Raw genomic sequence first — 20,272 nt, forward strand, 5'->3', positions numbered from 1 at the left:
ACCTCTTTGAATTAATAATTAATTTTGCATTCAATTCAATGTTAATTTCGCATTTCAGAGGAAAAAATACTCAAATCGAAGTGTAGGGGTTTTTTGCCATCAAATATATATGCTTCCTGTGGTTTCATTACTAGAAGTTCAATTTTTTTTTCCAGTGAGACGGGAATATTTTAAATTGTAAAACATTTTCTAAGTCTCTAAGTATTTTGAATTGAGATTTTCATTTTCTTAAAAACTAATCAGCATTCTTTTTAACAGTTTCTTCAACATGGTACCTTCTAGTTTTATTGTTCTTTTTTTTTTCCTTATTTATTTTTAGATCTATCCATCGGTGGAAAATGTGCGAACCAGCTTAGAAGGATATCCAGGTAATGGTTGAGGTGACTGTCAGAATTGCATTTTTTGTGTATATTTCATAAAGGCCCTGGTAAACTTTTTTAAAACAAGTAATGAGAATGCTTTCCTCCTTGAGATGAGGAAAGTATTGGTTAGAAATGTGCAGATGATTCTCTCTTCAAAGGAGAAGAATCATGAAAATCAGTCCTAGTGAGCCGTGACATGTTCCAAAGATGGAACCACACAGTTGGGCAGTTTGTATGTTATGTAACCTCACAGCAACCCTCTGAGCGATTGTTATTCTGATTTCTGCCCATAAGCCTGTGCTCACCTCTGTCGCCAGCGGATTGGGTGCCCAGACAAAATGTTCAAATAAATCCAGCTTCCCCTACTGCTCTGCACCTTGCCATAGCATTCTAATACGCCTTTCTCTGATCTCTCTCTGTCTCCATCCTCCCTGCCTAGGTCTGTGGTGCTGTGTGGTTCTTGTGGATTTGACTCCCAGATACAGTATATGTTTAAGGTTCAGGACTTAAGTTTCAACCTTTGATTATAGCCTAGTTGATAACGACTAATCTCTCAAGAACTTCATCTGTAAATGCCTAGGGTGATTTTGTAGACCTCACCTTGTTCTCTATTCCCCTTATACCAGACACTAAACTTTTATTTGGAATCCAACAGCCCCCAGATTGTGCATTCAGGAGGTAACAACCAAAAACCCAGTGTATGCCTCGGGGAAAAGGAAGTCTGAGTGGCATTTGCTTACGGTTAGAAGCAGAATGCTCTGAATTAGACTAATTTAGTCCAATTATTGCTATCATACTAGATGCAACCCTGCCAGATAAATCTCCGTAAGGTTTGGAGTGTTTTAGCCCATTTGTTGCTTTTTAATGGCAAAGCTGAAATTATTTCACTGAGACTCAGATGTGGTAGATTGTTTTGTTGTCTTCACCCTTTTGCACTTTCCAATAGGTTAGCTCCATTCAAAGCATACTTTTTAATGGAGCAGAACATGGTATTTTCCATAAAGCTATTTTATAACTAGTCCTGAGACCCTGAATATGTTTTTAGTTCCTTGCAGTAGGATATACAGCATGCTGCCTTTGGTAAGTTGGAGACGTGTAAAGCCCTCCTTGGATACAGATTATTATGGAGAACTTCCAACCTGTCTTTGGGAAGTGACTGATGGGTCTGCAGAGGAACTTTCCTCCTTTCAAAGATGAACAAAAATTGGCTTCTAATTGTGTTTTCACTTGCATCTGTTTATTTATTTGCAAGAATATGGCTTTTAGAATTCCTTTTGTAAGACTCGCTTACTGAACATTTTAATTTCCTTCATAATAGTGACCATCCTCTTCCATTTGTAAGAACGTGTTTAGCATAAAGTCTGTCTGCAAGTAGCAGAGTGTAAAAGATGAAGGAGGCGAGAGAGCCGAATTCTCCTAGGAGTTTTCCTCCTACTCTGCCCTAGATGTCCTGGGCTTGTCAAAAACAAGCACCCCAGACCTTACCTTGAAAAACGAGGCCAACGGTGTCTCACCTTCATGAGTTCGGCTGAATGGGCCAAGATTCTGTCTGGTTTTTCTAACACTTCAAATATAGGTATTAAATTGCCACCCCCTATGTGATTAAATACCTTTTTCTTTTCAGATAGTAAACATTTACTATTTAACATGCATCCCTAAGGAAGGAAATCCCATCGAGAAAACATACCTACATAGTGCGAGTATAGACATTTGCTGTGAAAGAACTGTTCCATAAGATGACATCGTGGAAATTGTTTGGTCTTTTTCCTTTTACCTTTTTACTGTTTACCAAAGATTTTCTTCTTAACGAAGGATCCGCAAATTATGTTCCATAATTGTTATTTATTTTTCTTCTTTTGAAAGCTGGGGGCTCTCTTCCCTATGGCATCCAGACAGCAGAAAAACAGAATTGGCTTCATTCCTATTTTCAGTAAGTAATTGGTTTAGAATGCTGCTGTTGCTTCATTAGGGATAAGAATGTTATTTATGTCAGTTAGCTTGTTTTTAAAACAACCTTACATAATATAGCTATATTTTTTATCTACATATGTTAGTAATAGAAATAATTGAAAACAAAGTTTTGAACTTTTTTTGGAATAGGTTTTTAATGCCAAAGAGTAAAATTTATCTCTGTGACGTTTCTGTGTGTGTATTGGTATGCAAAAAAACAAAAAATAGCATGTTGGGTAGTTTAGAATTTACATTAATACATTCTGGTTCCTATTTCCAATATATAAAATAGAATCATTCTGTCTATACAGTCACATGCTGTGTGACGGACGGCAGGCTTGCTGAGGGCAGAATCCTGGCCACTATATCTCTGGCATATGGGATAGTATGTGGCTTGTAAGAATTCAGTAAACAGTTGAATGGACAAGTGAAAGGAATGTCCTTTGTCCTCCAGCTACAGCGGTTGCACATCTGGTATGTTCTAGGCTGATCCCAGTTTCATACTTGCTTCAACAGGCATTTGTTTTGCTGGACAGCTGGAAATGAAGGCAGATTCCATTTCAGTAACTTTCAGTCTAATTCAGTATGTCACCTTGAGTCTTTCTTTGATGCTTTTTGGAGATTGTTCCTTACAAAGGACTTTTCTTAAATTGAGGACCTTCTAGTAGTGTCTTCATTCAAGTGAATTTAATAATCTAATGATGGACCTACCTAATCCTGATTCTGTTCTTGCTGGCTGTTCTCATGAGGGACCATCACCCTACGTATATTCATAAGTAAGGATTATTGCCTCATGACATAGGTCATTTTATTTCCCATGGAACCTGAGTCTGACAATGTTGGAAACTTATAGTCCAAACTCAGGATATGTGAATATCATCAGCATTTGACTAAAGTATTTCTGAAATATTCCCTCAGCTTTTTTTCAACATTCCATTTTGACATTCATACTGTTTATATTTTTCCCATTTTGTATTTTGTTTCATTCAACACGCTTTTACTGGGCCTCTACTCTGTAATGTGCTATGGAAGGACAATTCCAGCGTTTGAGAACTCACAATCCAGCTAGGAGACAAGATGTGCACACGTGCTGTTAAAAGCACAACAGAAATAATATAATATATGCATATGTATGTGTACTCATGGCAAAGAAGATGGGAAGTCTGTGTGCCAAAAGGTTACCATGCTTTGTCTGACGGTGGTAGTAAATTTTTTTTCTCCAGACCTACCTTCTAGAATGAATGTGCGTTCTGTTAACTGAACAGTTTACAAAACTATCACAGGTTATATCACAGAGAGTTCTCTACTCCATAGTTTTTAGATTATAGGATTTTGCTTTTCACAGAGTTTTCTAATATTAGCATTATGACCCATTTGTACTTTCTCATTAGTGACTTGTGTCTTCCTGTCACTAGCAAATGGTCAGCTGAGACATCTGGCCGGAGCAATGCCATGCCCCATATTAAGACATACATGAGACCCTCTCCGGACTTCAGTCAGATTGCTTGGTTCCTCGTCACAAGGTAAACAGTCCTTACTTTGCTAATGGGAGGGATTTTTAAAATGTGTTTGTAACGCCTGCTCTGAATATTGAGTGGGTATCCAAGAAGTGATTTTGTGAATTGTCCTTCGTTTTCTGTGTGTGTCTTGTGTGAGCCTTATTTAAAGGAGGCCCATCACTAATCTCTTTGTAGAGCATGTAATCATTGCCTGCTTTTACCCGTATGGCATTCCAGTACGATTAAAGGATACCCGAGAGACATAACTTAAATAACAATTTAGAAAATACTTGGGACCCACTGTCGGCGCTTCCATATAAGAGAAGATGTAGATCCCAAATATAAGAGACACCACCTTCATTTTTCTGATGTGTTTGCCACCTTATCTCAAAGTCAGAATTCTAAACCGAGCTCACCTATCTAGAAGGAGATTCTTTCCCAACATCCCTCTCTGCCCTAGTGGCACCTGCCCACTCTCTCATCAGACATGCAGCCTGGCTGTCCTCTTGTCCTAGTTCTTCCTTTGAGCATTCTGCAGAACTCCTTTCTCCTCTGGATGCTGGACACACAGGAGAAAACAAATAAGATTCACATAGTGCCTTTGAGATGCTCATAGTTTCAGAGAAGTCGAAGCCAGACACGAGAAGAATTAGAACAGGAAGACATCTGTTCTATGCTTGAGGTGGGCACAGGGATGCTTTAGCCATAGCAGTCAACGCCTTTTCATCCTTGAAACGTCTCAAACTTTCTTTTCTAATCCCTGAAATTACCACCAGGTCAGATACTTACCACCTGAAGTTCTGAAGTGGTCATGTCTCTACCTGCTGTCCCATCACACAGTGGGCCTCTTCCCAGGCCTAGCTGTCCATGACCACTGCTCTTTCTCAGACATGGATTTTCCTCATTGTCCCATGTCCAGGCACAGGGCTAGAGAGAGAAACAAAGATGAGGTTCTTGCTCTCGTGGAATTCACAGTAGAACGAAAATGGTTTTATCAGACAGCTCATTGGCCCCATATGATTTAATTATGATTGTAACAGTTTTCTGACTATTCTGCATTAGTAGATTTTCACCCAGCAAGGCCTTAACCATGTTGAAATTCTCAACGTAAACGTCACTGAGTTCTCCTTTCTTCCTTAGCCTGGGGCCTCCCATAACACCGTGGGCTTGCTGCATGCTCAGTGTTCTTCCCCTTTCGGTGTGCCTGCTTGTGTGATCATTGACTGGCTTCCCTTCCAGACTCTGGGTCAAGTTTATGTCCGTCTTATTCAGCACACCCAGTACCTGGCATGTAGGGGAGCTCAGTGCTGATTCATTAAGGAGGAAGCTAAGAAAGGTCAGGATGACGGCTGTAACATTGAAGGCAGGAGATGCTTCAAGGGTGATTCGTAGTCTGGGGGCACGGCTGGTAGAGAGGGGGTGGTCAGTGTCATCGATAGAGAAACCAGGAATGGAGCTGGTTTCAGTGGGACAATTGTCAGTTTGATTACAGATTGATTTATTGTGGTGGCATTGTCACGTGGGATTGTTTGTTGGAGCTATTGTATTGGAGCTGTACATACATCAAGTATATTTTGGAATTATCTTTAGAACTGATTATGGACACCCTGAGCCTTTGTGGCTTTTGCAGGGGAGAGTGTGGCACAAGGTTGGTGCCTGGGAGTTAAGGAACATACAGGAAATAAATATCAAGTGGGCTTTTCATGAATGAATTGGATCCAAGCCTTTCCTCATGAGTTAAAGAGCAACTAGTCACCATCCTCCTTGAAATAATCTTCCTTCTACTGAAGAGAAATGTTTCACGTTCTGTTTTAGACATCATAAAATTTAACCGTTCTTTTAACATTTATTGAGCACCTACTATATAACAGGCGCTCTTCCAGGTCCTGGGAGTACAACCATAAAACATAATCCTTGACTGTGTTATGTGGGAGTTACACAAAACACAAGTACATTTCTTTATATACATGTGAAGTGGTGATGGGTGCTATATAGAAAAACAAAGTCCAATAATAATTTAGGTGCCAGTCCTTTATTTTAAATTTTTAGTCCCAGATACAGTTCAATATTTGAAGTTTGGAAAGATAATATGGTACATATGCCATCTACTAACATCCTTAGTGGTGTTACAAATAGCCTCTTGTCAGCTTAGGTCAACCTTTGCTACCCAGTGAGTCAGGAAGATGAAGCTTTGCCCGTAAATGAAATGAGTTAGGATAAAAGCTTAATTTCAAAGTTGGCTTAGGGTGTTTTTAGATACTCAGAGCTAACATGTAGTGCTTGCTGTCGGTTCTAAGCACATTTCATCCACAAATACACACTCTCGTGTAATCCTCAAAATAATGGTGCAGTGTAGCCATTCGTCCCCTTCACAATGGGGGACCTGAAGCACGGAGAGGTAAAGCAAGAACCCGGGGACACCCTCCAGGCCCATGCTGTAGGGTAGTGAGGGCCCGGGAGGCTGTTCCTTACATAGAGTGGTTAGGGAAGGCCTGACTGACATTTTAGTGACATTCAGGGGAGGAGCCTAGTGCATGGATAGCTGCGGGCAGCATCCTGGGTCGCGTGTGAGAAGCAACAAAGTGGTGTGGCTGTGGGCAGTGGTGGTGAGGGGCAGGTGAGGTCCAGCGACCACACAGTCCCCTAGATGGTCTGTCCTCGTGGAGAATGTTGTCACTTTTGAGAATAAATTCAGAACTTTAAACAACTGATTGATGAGTGCTGCTATTCTTTCGTTTAATACATTTTCCTACTTTAGAGTGATGAGGCCGGGTCATAGGGAGAACCATGGATTCTAGTCCAAATGTAGTGATAACGCCTAGCAAATCTAACAGTCCATCAACCAAGTGGCAGATGTATTATGTTTTAAGAAGTGGATTTTAGCAAAAGATAAATACATAAATTTAACCTTTTTTTTGTGACACTTTCCTACTTTTATTATTACCAATCCATGTTAATGTTCATGTTTGGGAAGAATAACCCCTCTTTATTAAATGCAACAAAATTAAAACACATTTCCCAGAAAAAATTATAACAGTAATAAGATGTATGATAAGCAATATGAAAATTACTCCTTTTTTTTCTTTTTAAATCCAGATCTGCACATCCAAAGAAATGTTGCTTTTCAAGGTAGTCGGTCACCTTTTGAAACTTGGTGCTTTTACTAAAAATATACACTTCTGTTTGGGGCCTTATATTAGTTTTCTGTTGCTACATGATAAGTTACCACAAACTGAGTGGCTTAAGCAGAGGATCAAAGTGTTGGTCAGGGCTGCAGTCTCCTCCGAGGCTCAAGCTGCCCTCTAAGCTCACTGGTTTGCAGAATTCAGTTGCTTTCTTGGTGGCTGTCAGTAAGGGGCCATCTCAGCTCCCAAATGCCACCTCCATGCCGTCATGTGGTCCTCTCCATGGATAATTAGCTGTTTGCTCCTTTGAAGCCAAAGGAGAGTTTCCCTCAGGAAGCATCCAGTCCCTCTTTTACAGTCTCGCCTGATAAGGTCAGGCCCACCCACGATTATTCCAAACCTTTTGATCAACTTAGTTGATTGGTAGCCTAACCATGGGAATGAAATCCCATTATATTGACAATTTTTGCTTATACTCAAGGGGAGAGGATTAGACAGAGTGTACACCAAGCACAGGCGTGGGAATTCAGCCTTCCGCAGGCCTCATTGTATTTACTGCCCAGGTTGATCCATCCATCTTGTTCTCCAACCTCGATTTGAAATAGTTCCCTGCTGTTTTATAGGGGATGGAGTTTTATCTGAGTTTTATCTTCCATAGTTAAGCAAAACTACCCTTGAATGTACTCCAAAGAGTGAAGCTCAGGCTCCAAAGGCTGTTTGAGAAATGAAGTTCTATAATTATTTGGAGCCAAAGGAGGTAGCTACATTGGAGTAAGGGAATAACACTGCAGCACGGTTGATGGGAGAGCCATTCACTTGGGTATGTGGAGTTGCTAAAAATAATAAGTCTTATAGAAAGATAAGGAGGCTCCCCAAAGATCTAATTTCCTAATCTGAAAAAAAACCACTCATCACCTTGGAGATGTATTTTACATGTTTCCTATATAGTGTGAACGTCCTGTCTTCTTACCTGTCATTTTCCTACCCATCGTAAATAGAGGACGTTGGCTTCCTGGTCACGGGGACTTTATTTTATCCGATTGACACTCCACAAATGTGGAAACTGCCTACTGAAGATCAGGGGCTGACATCTCATAAAAATGCTTATAAAAAAATTAATATCGTTTTCATCTTCCATTTTATTTTTCCTTTTAAATACACATAAATCACAGTTTTTCATTTCCCCTCTTTCATATATTGTGATTGGGATTCTGACAAAACATTTTTCACAGATCCTGGGTCATACTTGAGTATAGAGTGGCCTCATCACCAAGCATTGTAAAATTGGCACTAAAACCATTTTTAATGAAGTTTTTGTTTTATTGGACTTTCTGCATTAGAAGTTTTTGTTCTACTCTAGGAGAAAATGAGTTTGTAATGCGCACACTTCTTTTCCTGACTCATCCTGACTATTGATAATTATTTGTTTAATGTCCACATTTTCTTTCAAAACAAAATGTAGTGCCTAGTACAATGCACAGTCTATCGTGGCTCAGATAATTTTGAATGAATGAAGGAGTGAATGAATAATATCCTCCTTAGTCTAACTACCATTCATTTTCTGACTGCTTCTCAGGTTTTAAGTTTATGTTTTTCTTTTTATGCTTGTCCTTCTTTCATGCAGGTCCATCTCAAATGTTCCCCTTCAGAACATTTTCTAGTTCAGCAGATATAACTCCTCCGTTTCCCCGAAAATAAGACCTAGCCAGAAAATCAGCTCTAATGCATCTTTTGGAGCAAAAAATTAATATGACACCCGGGCTTATCATATATTATGTAAGAGTCGGTCTTATAGTCAAATAAGACTGGGTCTTATATTAATTTTTGCTCCAAAAGACACATTAGAACTGATTGTCCGGCTAGGTCTTATTTTCGGGGAAACACTGTCATTGTTTTTTCCTGTGTGTTTTGTATACTTTTTCTTGGTGCTTTTACATCTTCCTTGTTGGTTGTGTATGAGTCCCATTTTTGTCAGTATAGTATGAGCTGCTTGAGAGCAGGGGCCAGATCTTACCCATCTTTATACCCTCAGCATCTAACACTGTGCGTGGCTCATGGTCAGTGACCAGTGTATGTTTGAGTCAGGCCCTTTACAACACTGTAATATGTGCCCATAATAGGAAAAAGGTGTGCAGAAAAAGCTCGTCTTCCTGCACCCAGCCCCCAATTGTGCTGTTCCTCAACTTCAAACCATTACTACTAGGGTCTCAGGTTTAATAACTTTCACCCCATCGCCATTTTCAAACCGAGGTACCACGGATAAGGATAGTAACCAATCAGCCAACATACTTTGGAGGAAATAGCACTGAAGTCGAGTCCAGAGGTCCATGAAGTCCATGTCCGAATTTGGGATTGCCACTTACTGGCCTTGTCACTTAAATTTTGGAAGTCATTTTTATAATCTGGGCTTTTACTTATTAAATAGTCCAAGGATGATGAGAAAAAAATATATGTAGAGGTTACCTATTAAGCTGTATGATGTATTAAGTATTAGCTAACTGCTTGATTTCAGTAGGTGCTAACAACCACATGTTGTGCTCATACACATTAAGCCTCTTGAGATTTGAGAAAGCAGCTTATAAACCCTTTCTTTTTTGTTTATATGCCGCCTAGAAATTTGTGCATAAATATATAACCTTTTCTAAACTGAATGTTTAAAAGTGGGTCAAAATTATTCTGTGTGATCGACATACAGGTTCAGCCAGAAGTATATGTTCAAAGAAACTTAAAACTAGCACTTCATCTTGAACTTATTAGAATGTTTTGTTGGCTGGCAATTTCCCCATTGGCTGGTTGCTTTTATGGAAAGCTATTTATAGTTTTTGATCCTGCCATGAAATCATCCTGTGTTTGATGGGCAGCCTGTTGTTATGGAAATTACTGGGACATGATGACAAATACAGTGTTTAAATTGTACCACAGGACTAAGCAAGGCAAGAAGATGAGCCGGACAAAGCAGCCTTGGCTGAAAAGATAGTGCCTACAAGTAATTGGCAAACCCAATGAGAACAATTACGAAAGCTGTGCATTGTGGGTGGGCAGAGAGCAGTCGCTCTTAAGGTTTCCTAGCAACTGACAGTCATTGTGGGATAGTTGGGATGAGCAGAAATGTTGGTGCTCCACTTTGGGGAGAATGAGATAAGCGCTTGACTACCAAACCACCGTGGCTTTTTGAAGAAACATAAAAGACGTTCTGGCCTCCTCTGCTTTTAACATAGCTGTGCAAAATTTCTTCTCTGATGTCTGTTCCTTTGTTTCGGAAACAAATAGTCTCTTTCTCTCCTTTGTCTGAGTTTTTTGGTCCAAAATCAAATTGGATCACACACAAAAAAATTTTTGTACATGTCTTTGGGTAGACTTGGTTGCCTGGTGCTCCAGCTCCAAGATTCTGCGGTTAGTTGATATGCCTCCTGTACTTTGTTACAAATAATGGTCATCAGCACTAACGTCTGTGAATGACTTCCTTTCTGCATTAGAGGTGTTTCAAGGTCATGTGTTCCGGTACAAGTACACCACAGACAGAGCGTGCCCCTGTTCACACTCAGGGAGCAGGTCTCGTGCATCATTGTTCCTGATGGGGAAAGGCTTGACACCCCCTGACCTAGGGTCTCTGGACCCTTTGTACGTTGAGTTTGCTAGTCACAAATTGTGCCTGTGGCTTCAGATGAGGAGGTACTGTTTGGGAGCCCTTCACCCGGAGCTGGCCTCCAAAGGAAATCCCTCACAAATAATAGCAAGCACTTACGTGGTGCTTACTCTGTGCTGCCAGAGCACTTGTTTGTACTGACTCATTTAATCTTCCCAATTAGGAGCTAGTGCTGTTATCCCCATTTCAGAGATGTGAAAACTAAAGCATAGAAGCTTAACATGCCCCGAGTGACCCACTGGAAAGGTGGTAGAGCCGGGATTCAAGTCCATGTAGTCTAGCATGAGTAATTCTTGTGTGTGAGCCGGGTGCTGCCTAGGCTTTGGCTATGGATGAGGAACAAGACAGGCAGGGTCCCTGCCACCAGGAACTTCTTGTCCTCCTGCTCTGGGATTGGCACTGCTGCCTGAGGCTCTGGAGAAAACCACAGCTCAGAAACCCACTGGAGCCCCCGTTTCCTACAGTAGCACCTTGCCAGGTCTTCCTTCCTCCCTGCTAACACCCTTTAATGCTGCTGACTCGGGCCGTTCCTTGACTTTCCCTGGCCTTTCGCCCATGGCCTGACTTCCTCCCTATGGCTTTGCCATAGCTGTGTCTCCCCGTAAGATGGCTTTTGTGGCCCCTGCTGAGCAAACGCAGATGACTGTGTGGCTGGCAGTGAACAGCCCGAGGCTGCTTTGTCTTCGACTTTGTGTGCCCTGCTTCTGAGTCCATCAAGCATCTGTTTTGTGCCAGGCTTCGCTAGGGTACAGTGCTGACAGCTTCAGGCTCTTAAAACACTTCTTCATTCTGATCATCCAGTTCCCATTTTCTAGTCAGCATCCAGGCATCTGACAGATTTCTCGAGCACCTAATTCCTCCGGCTTCTGCCCGTCCACTCTGTTCAGACCAAACTCAGCTACGTTGCATAGGGGTTAATGCCATCCAGAGCCGGGTCTTCAGGATGTATCTGTGTCTTGTTGCTTTTAAGGCCCATATCGTCATTCAGCCTTTTACTCCTGCCATTTGCAAATACCCGTCATTACCTATTTCTGATACCGTGCTGGGCCTAAGGGCCTGCAGATATCCCTGAACTTGGGCTCTTGATAGCTGGACCTGCTGATCTGCTGAGAGCTTGATCATTACGTAGTTAGCTGTGTATGTATGTGTTCAGGGGAGCTTACCCTATAGCAGGGAAGGGCATCCAGGACGGGCTTCATGGAAGAGAAAGGTCACATCTGCATAAAATAACGGGTGTGGTAGGCGAGGTGGGCGCTTTACATAGAAGAAATCATGCACTGGAAGTCCTGAGACAAAGCGTGCTGGGGAGATGGAGCCATCGCGTGGGCTGGCGTGGGGTGTTGTGTGGGAAGGGATGGGAGAGAAGCCCAACCAGTGATGGGGCCGGCTTGTGGACTTTGAATGCCGGGCAGAGGACCTGAGACTTTCAGGTAGGAGTCACGGAGTGTTTTGAACAGAGTGAGATGATCAACAGTGTTTTGTTAATATGACTGATAATGCCTATTGTTCAAGACTTTATAATTGACGTGCTGTTTTCATGATAATGCCGTCATGTGCTCTGTGCACTCTAAACAGGACAGGTATTATAATACCCCGTTTACGACTGTAAAAACAGACTGTAGGAACAGGGACAGAGTTGAGGCTGCTCATCTAGTAAATGGCTGACGTGGAAATTGAACTCTGATGTTTTGTTTCTTCCAAGTCATCTACTCTTTCTGGAGTTGGCTTATGGGATGGGTTAGAGGAACTGAAGCATAGAAGCAGAAAGTCCTACTGAGAGACCGATGTGAAATTCCAGATGGGACTATCCGGTGGCAGTAGAATGGAAAAGCAGAGGGGCGTTCACAGAGACGTTTTTTACAGAAGAATGTGAAGGACTGAGAGCAGGCTAGAGTGGGGCGGGAGGAATCCAGTCACCCAACAAGCTGTGAGCGGACGCTGTCTAGCAGGGTTACAGACGCCAGCAGGCCTGCGGAGCTGGCCACTAGCCCCAGGGAGGTCACTCCTTGAGCTGTCACGGGAGGTCTTGGTGGGAACACTGTCGGCTGTGCAGCACCAACACTTGCTGTTCACAGTGAGGCTCCGAAAGGACAAGCATGGTTCCCAGCAGGCCACACCTCTGTGGGACCCAGGGAAACAAAGGCAAGGCAGCTCCTTCACAGGCTTCGCGGAGGATCAGGGGAGCATTCTTCTTCAGAAAGCCTTTCAAGGTCTCTAAGGTAAATTGACCAGATGTCGGCTATACATTGGACCTTTCAGTGTTCCTGGCTATACAAACCATCCGCTGTCTGCAACCACACCTTTGCTTCTAGACTGTTCCTTCAGCTCTCCAGGCTGTTTCCCCATGCACGTGGCCACGGGTTGGGCTAAATCAGTGCTTTTCCTGCCATTTTCCTCAGCATTTCAGGAGTTCTGGAAACCTCATTCAGAGCCCATTGCATCAGTGGATGGGGGAGGAGGGCACCGTTCTGGTTTACTTAGAGATACTCGCCTTCTGTCTGCTTTACTGTTTCTTTTGTACAAAGGACTCTCCAAGTTTTTTTTAAAAAAAAACCACACACACACAAAAAAACACATTATAAGAAGTAATAACAAGCATTTCATAGTTTTGTTATTGAAAGCTTTTCAAGTTTTCATATTGCCTGTCCATCATAGGAGATGGACCAAAATAGTGGAACAAACATATCAGTAGAAACGGAAGGACTAAGCAGTTTTCAGTTATCTCATTGGTTACTGTTGAAAACGTACTGAAATTCTTTGATAGGGTGTTCTCAGTACTGGTTTTGACCTGATATAGTTGCAAAGCAACTCTTGACCCTGCTTGACAGTATTTTTTGTCATTTTGGATTCAGGATGCTGATGTGATAGCTTCTAAAGCCGTGTAATTCCATTTGTGGGATCAAGTATAGATGGGTCCTTTTAAAGGGGACGTTGGCAGCGAGGCTGGACTGTGCCCGGCAATGAAAGCTAGCCGTCCAAATTCAGTGTGGATTGGAAAGAGTGTGCTTGGGGCCGTAATCTGCCTGGGACTGAGGAACAAAGCCAGATTGCAGATAGATTTCTCAGAATTTATTTGGTGATTTGTCAGAATTGTTACTTGCAAAAGCCCACACTCCCAAGTATCTGACCTCCTGTTGTGTTCTGCTCTCGGCTATCTGTGGGAAAACATGTCGTGATCATTTTCCTTTTTCTTTTCCTGCTGGCATTTCTTTGTTAACACACTGTATCTATAAAACTTAATACCAGCCCCCAAATACAGCTGGCACGTTGCGTCCCCTTTGGTACGTAATCTGACTTGATTGTTGGACATCTGCAGAATAGGTTTAATTTTAACCCTGCTATTAAATTCCTGGCACTTTATCACTCATATATGTATTAAAAATGAGGGCGTATATCTGTGTCAGGGGGACCAAAATCCTTTTGACTTCCCGTAGAAAATAGAAGCTCACTATATTTTTGCTGTGGGGACTTGTGCAAGGATTGTGAAATCAGTGAAGCAATCTGGTGAATCATTGTAGATCCACCTACCACCAATGCTTTCTAGGATCAGGAAGCCTGGATGGACCTGCCTCTGGAGAATCCATTGCTTGGTGACTCACACCAAAGAGAAGGGCCAGAGTCACCCTCCCACCAATTTAGCAAAGTATTAGTGATGGTAATAGCTGACATCTACTAGTATTAAGCATCATTTACGTGCCAAGGACTCTCTGCACCTGACCTTATATGATCCGCGTATCACCTTTATGAGGCAGGTACCTTACCATATGGAGGCTCTGCAACGTTAGCACTAACTAATAAAATGCGTGCGAGCTCAGATTCTGCTCCTCGCCACTGCCCTGTGCCTTCGTACTTGATCATCAATCAGTAGGTGTTTTCTCTAGGTTTCGTGACTTTAAAGTTTTCAATTCCCTAATGATAATGAGCAAATCATTTTGATAAACTGTATCTTCTAAGCCTTTGCATATTAGTCTCCTTCGTGAATTAATGAGATGTTTCTTGCCTGCATAACATCTGCAGGATTCACTTGGGAGACACCTGTGGGCTGGAACAGCCAGACAGCGTCTTGAAAGAAAACAGGGTTTGTGGAGGAGGAAAGGGCTCAGATACCCTCAGGAGCAGGTAGGGGGGAGGCATGTGGACGAGGAGATGATGTCTGCAAGATGTGGAGGTAGTCAGTAAATCAGTTCAGTGAAAATTAAAAGTAGGTCAGGAAAAGGCATAATGGAAGATAGGATTGAAAAGCATTCATTTGATCAGATTGTAGAGGGTCCTAAGTGCCAGGCTGTGCATTTATTTTGTGTGTGCTGAAATAGAAAGGACGCACTGATACTGAGAACCACTGGAGGAAGATGTAGAGTGAGAAACCAGAGGGGGCAACCCATTTGGATCTGGAGTCTAGGGTGAAAAAGACTGAACTAGGGAGACCTTATTGGAAATAGAAAGGACGTTACAGCGATAAAATAGCTTGGTGTCTAGTTGTCCGTAGTTGCCTACGGGGCAGACAAGTCCAAAACGCCTGGGATTTCTGAGCCTGCCTGAATGAGACTCTGGGCAGAAGGAATTCAGGAAAGAACTGGTTTTCAGAGGGGAAGGCATGCCAATGGGTTCACTTTCTGGAGTATTGGGTTTGAGGTGACAGTGTGACATCCTAACAGAAATCCAGCTTGTGTTTGGAGATGCTCATTTGGAAATTTGATGAGCAGTCAAAGCAGGAGAAGTCTGGGAGTCATCCTTTCAAAGTAGTGGTTACACTTGGTCAGCGGAAAAGTCCCCAAGGAAGAGAAGATGGAATTGAGCCAAGGGCGGAGCATAAATTTAGATGGTACAGGGTGGGAAGGATAGCAAGTGAGAGAGAAGCTGAATAGTCACGTAGAGAGAAAGCCAGGAAAGGGAGACGTGAAGAAGGTGGAGAATACCCTGTCAGGACAGCAGAGAGGTCTAGAGCAGGACTTCTCAACCTCAGCACCAATGACATTTGGGGCCAGGTCATTCTTTGTTATGGGGATTGTCTTGTACTTTGTTGGAGGTTGGGCAGCATCCTGACCTCCACCCACCAAACACCAGCCAGTCGCATTCCACCCTCCAGTTGTGACAATGAAAAAACATCCCCAGACATTGCTAATTGGTCCCTCAGGACAAAGATTGCCCCCAGTTGAGAACCACTGGCCTAGAAGAATAAGGACTACTGGTATTACTCACTATATTCCCTGTGCTATACTTTACATCCCCTTGGCTATTTTGTCACTACCAATCTGTACTTCTTAATTCCTTTGTCTTTTTCACCCAGCTCCCCTCTCGTCTGGCAACCATCAGTTTGTTCTCTATATCTGTAAGGTCTGTTTTTGTTTTGTTCGTTCGTTTATTTTGTTCTTTAGATTCCACATATAAGTGAAATCATACGGTATTTGTCTTTCTCTGACTTATTTCACTCAGCCTAATTAATACTGTCTAGGTCCATCCATGTCGCACATGGTAAGATTTCATTCTTTTTAATGACTGAGCCATTTTAGACTTCTGCTCTCCAGAAGTGGAACATAAAAAATTGGTGGTGTTTTAAGCCACTAAATTTGTGGCAGTTTGTTAGAGCAGCAATAGGAAATTGATGCACACTACATATCAGTAAAAAAGACAAATAACATAATTTTAAAATGGATAATTCACCAGAATTAAGAAACATAGATGATCCAGTAAATATGGTTAAAAATCCTGAGCACCATTTGCAATCAGAGAAGTTCGGTTGAAATGAGCTGTTTTGCCTGTTAGCAGACATTTTCATAGACACTATCTACCTGCTGTTCTCGAAGATCCAAGAAGAGAGGCTCTTACCCATCGGTGATAGTCTAAACAGGAAAGATTGTTTTCGAGGGAAATTTAACAGAATCCATCAAAATTAGAGATTATAATTTTGTGTGTACCTGTGTATAACTGGAATCTTTTACAGTGAGAATATCTTTCCATGTTATTTGTGAAACTTTTTCAGTGCGTGAAAAGAAACAGCCCACGTGCAGTACAAGAAAACCTACAGCAAATGCAAAATGGACAGTAACTTACAATGTCACTCCTGCGTGTGTGTGTGTGAGAGAGAGAGAGAGAGAGAGGCAGGCTGTGGAGTTCTAGGGCGCGGGTGTCAGCAGCATTAGCTAGTTAGTCATTTCCGTCCTCGTCACCGCAGCTGCTCAGTGTTCGTCTTCTCTCACATCCACAGTCAACATTCTGTTTATTGCATCTGTCTGTGGAAATGTCTGCTCCCGACCCCCACCCCTCATCCTCTAGGATGGGTGGCGAGAAGCTGAGTCTGTTAGTCATCTCTCAACACTTTGTGCAGCTGCTGCCCAGATTAAATACCAGTGATGAAAAGAAACGTTTTATCACTGGACACATGTTCCCTTAACAGCAGTCATCCGTGCGGATTGTGCACCTTCTAACAAAACCTTCAAAGTAAACTCTATCAGCCACTCAAACAGGTGCTCAGTCCAGGGCTGGAGGTGGCAGATAACAATACTGTGTTACCAAATTTTAGACTTTTAATTAAAGATCCATGTTGCAGGATTTGGTCCAGAGACCACTTTCATTGCTCCTCTCCTTTCTTGCATGGCTATTCCCCCCAACGCGCTATCATGAACATTCAAATAAACACTCCTCAGTGGTGAGTTCCCAGTGAAAACTGGGGGTTTTATCTTTGTGGTTGGCATACAAGAGGTGGGCGGGAGCCATCAAGTTAGATGTGAGTATGGCCGTCCCTAGTCATTGTAGACTGTAGCCTGGAAAGGGATGTTTGGCCTCATCGGCTAAAACCCCTCAGTCTAGAGACAGGAAACTAAGACCTGGGAAGAAGAGTGCCGTAGGGTGTCACACTTAGTGAGGAAGCCAGGACAAAATCCCCTCTCGCGATTTGGGGTTCAGGGATCTTTACTCAACATTGGCTTGCCTTTCTTCTCCGTATACCCTAGATGGCATGTGTGCTTTCTTTTAGGAACTTTCTGTGATACATTATTAGCTTAAATTGACTCCTAAAGGTTTAATCTTTGGGGCAAAATTTCCATGACTGAGATCAGGTGTCTAATAAGCAGCCACACCGCATGGCTATGACAGAAATCTGCCACCAGTTAAGCTCCTTGTTAAGTGGCCTGTGAACTGCCCGTTTGAATAACTGACTTTTGGTCAACTTAGCTGGGGGCTCAGGCAAAAACCCCTACTGGGGGTTTTATATTGTGTCCATTTTGCCTAGGCTGACCCACGTTTTCCACAATCCCCTTTCTTGTATGTTTTCAGTGAAGATGGGCCCAGAGGAGATTCTTGTGGAGGGGGGGATATGGAGCAGCGGCCATTGTTACAACGCACACATTGTCACTTTGCTGATTCACCTTGTTGGCGTGAGGCAGCGCTCCCCGGGTCCTGCTTTAGCTTCTGTAAGCCCTGGGCCTCACCAGGTGTGTGTGTATAGCTCTATGGCGAAGCCGCCCAGCTTCTGCAGGACCCCTACACCCCAATGCCAGAAGCAGCCTGAAATGACATGGTTTTCGTCTGTACGAAGCCGTGTGGTTTCAGCTTGTTGCTGGTGGTTCTAGCATGTTGCTCTCCTACTTTATTTCCATCCTTCCCTGGCCCCTGCCAGCCCCGCAGACCTCAAGCTCCAGCACCAGGACAAAGACAGTGGCGTTACAGAGCCTGCCTTACTGGCTTCCACAGTTAGGTGACGTCAGATTCCTGTAAACACTTATCCTTGTATACATACTACACACGTGTGTGAGCCTGCAGACACACATACATACCCCGCTAGTAGTTCTTTTCTCTGGTTGAACCATGGCTGCCACACACACCTCCGTCCACCACAAGCCACTATTTTGCCCACCATTACTTTCTTAGTGGCTTGGCAGAGTTTCTGGTGGACATTGCAACTTCGTACATCCAGAATCCTACCCTCTGGAATTCTGCAGCTTACAGAATCTTTCCATACCACAAAGAACGCAAAATACACTAAACACCCCAACCTTCTTTGGTGATGAAGCATCGCTCAACATTCAGCAGCAACAACAAAATAAACCACAGCACTGGGGAAGGCGGTAGGAGGGGCAGCTCAGTCCAGCAGGAAACATGGGGAATATGGTGGCACTGGGCATGAATGTGACAGTGACCACCACTAGAAGCCAGGACAAGTAGTGGCCAGAGGTCTTGAGTGGAGAAGACAAGAAACTGAGCTCCTTTGGAGTTTCGGGAACAAAAGAACTCTGTGAGCAGCTCTGGCGTCACTGCCTCACCAAGGACAGCTGTGCTTCCGCTGGCCTCTTGGAGGTGCCCGTTCTCACCCCCCACACTCAGCCAGCGGGGTCAGAGTTTGGAAGTTGGACCCCATGTCCTGGCTGTCCTGGGAACCTCTGATCCAAAGGGTGATCGGAGGGTGAAACACCATTAAAGATGCTCTTTCAACGCACATTACTGATTTAGCACCTACACAGCCTACAGGTGACTTTTAGTCTCATTGTTAAGGTGAGAGTTTAAGGTTCCAGCTCCTTCAAGTTCTATTAGAAGGTAAATACCAAGGGATTGGAGGAAACCATCTCAAGAAGTGTTCCCACGGGCTCCATTGATCTTTATTTTGGAATTAGCCCTCAGGTCTTGGAATGTTGAGAAAAATGGGACTAGTGAGGGATGAGAACAACCCTTCTGGAAAGCACCTCTGGCCTGTGGTGATAAGATGCTGACAAGTCAGGGTAATTATCAGGAAGGTGATAATCTAACAAATGGGAAAAATACTTGTAGGAAAACTCATGCTCACTGGTTGGTTTCGCAAGTTGACCAGTATCTTTGCCCAAAGGTCACCTCATTTTACTAACAGGTGAGAGACCTAAAAGGAAGCTGTCATCTTGGACTTGAAAGAAAACATGCGCTCCTAGAGTCATAATAACACTTGATTGCCAACTTGGAATGAGGACAACCCTTCTGGAAAGCACGTCTGGCCTGTGGTGATTAGATGCTGACAAGTCAGGGTAGTTATCAGGAAGGTGATAATCTAGAAAATGGGGAAAATATTTGTAAGAAGACTGTGTCCACCTCACTCTCACTGGTTGGTTTTGCAATGAGACAGGTGTCTTTGCCCAAAGGTCACTTTATTTTACTAACAGGTGAGAGACCTGAAAGGAAGCTGTCATCGAGGGCATATCTTTGTGACACATCACAGACCTCGATGTTCCTGAGTGTGGCATCAAAGATGCGCTGTCCTCAGTGTAGTCCATTAAAGAAGGCAGGGAGGTCTATAAATGCAGCTTCTTTTCTCAAGTTAAAGTTCTTTAAGAGTTTCCTTAGCTCTGATTTCTGTCACCCTCGTGTCTGTTCCCATGGAACCTGGAACAGATATCATTCTTTTCACCTTACTTGGTAACTGTTTTTCTTTGACTCTCCAATTCCCACAACACTAGCTCCTGCACTTAGTTCAGAAGAAAACTCGATGCCTCAGTGAATGAACCTTGAAATATTTGGTTATCTATGACATCAGGCTCTCAGGGTCTCATAGCGGGGGTTTTACTCCACATTCAAAAAATGAAATAGAATTTGGGTGAACTTAACTGGAAAGAAACTTGTTTACAATGGGTTTACATTAGGTAGGTGGTGGATGAGCGTTCTCAGCCTGATTTGCTGCCGAAGAGAGACAATCTCTATAAAGAAGATGCCTCAGAGCTTAGTCATCTTCAA

At 43.0% G+C, this 20,272-nt stretch overlaps 1 protein-coding gene across 4 annotated transcripts in view; it reads left to right on the top strand.

The window, feature by feature from the left end:
• TDP1 (tyrosyl-DNA phosphodiesterase 1) overlaps positions 1-20,272 on the top strand; it is a 72,927-nt gene that overhangs the window by 26,349 nt on the left and 26,306 nt on the right. For all 4 annotated transcript variants that reach the window (XM_081049004.1, XM_081049005.1, XM_081049007.1 and 1 more), the window contains exons 11-13: positions 320-368; positions 2,226-2,292; positions 3,728-3,835. In XM_081049004.1, the coding sequence (XP_080905130.1) occupies positions 320-368; positions 2,226-2,292; positions 3,728-3,835 (224 nt within the window). The remainder of the gene's footprint in view (positions 1-319; positions 369-2,225; positions 2,293-3,727; positions 3,836-20,272) is intronic.

This window comes from Rhinolophus hipposideros (genome assembly GCF_964194185.1).
Source record: "Rhinolophus hipposideros genome assembly, chromosome: 5".
Lineage (NCBI taxonomy): Eukaryota > Metazoa > Chordata > Mammalia > Chiroptera > Rhinolophidae > Rhinolophus > Rhinolophus hipposideros.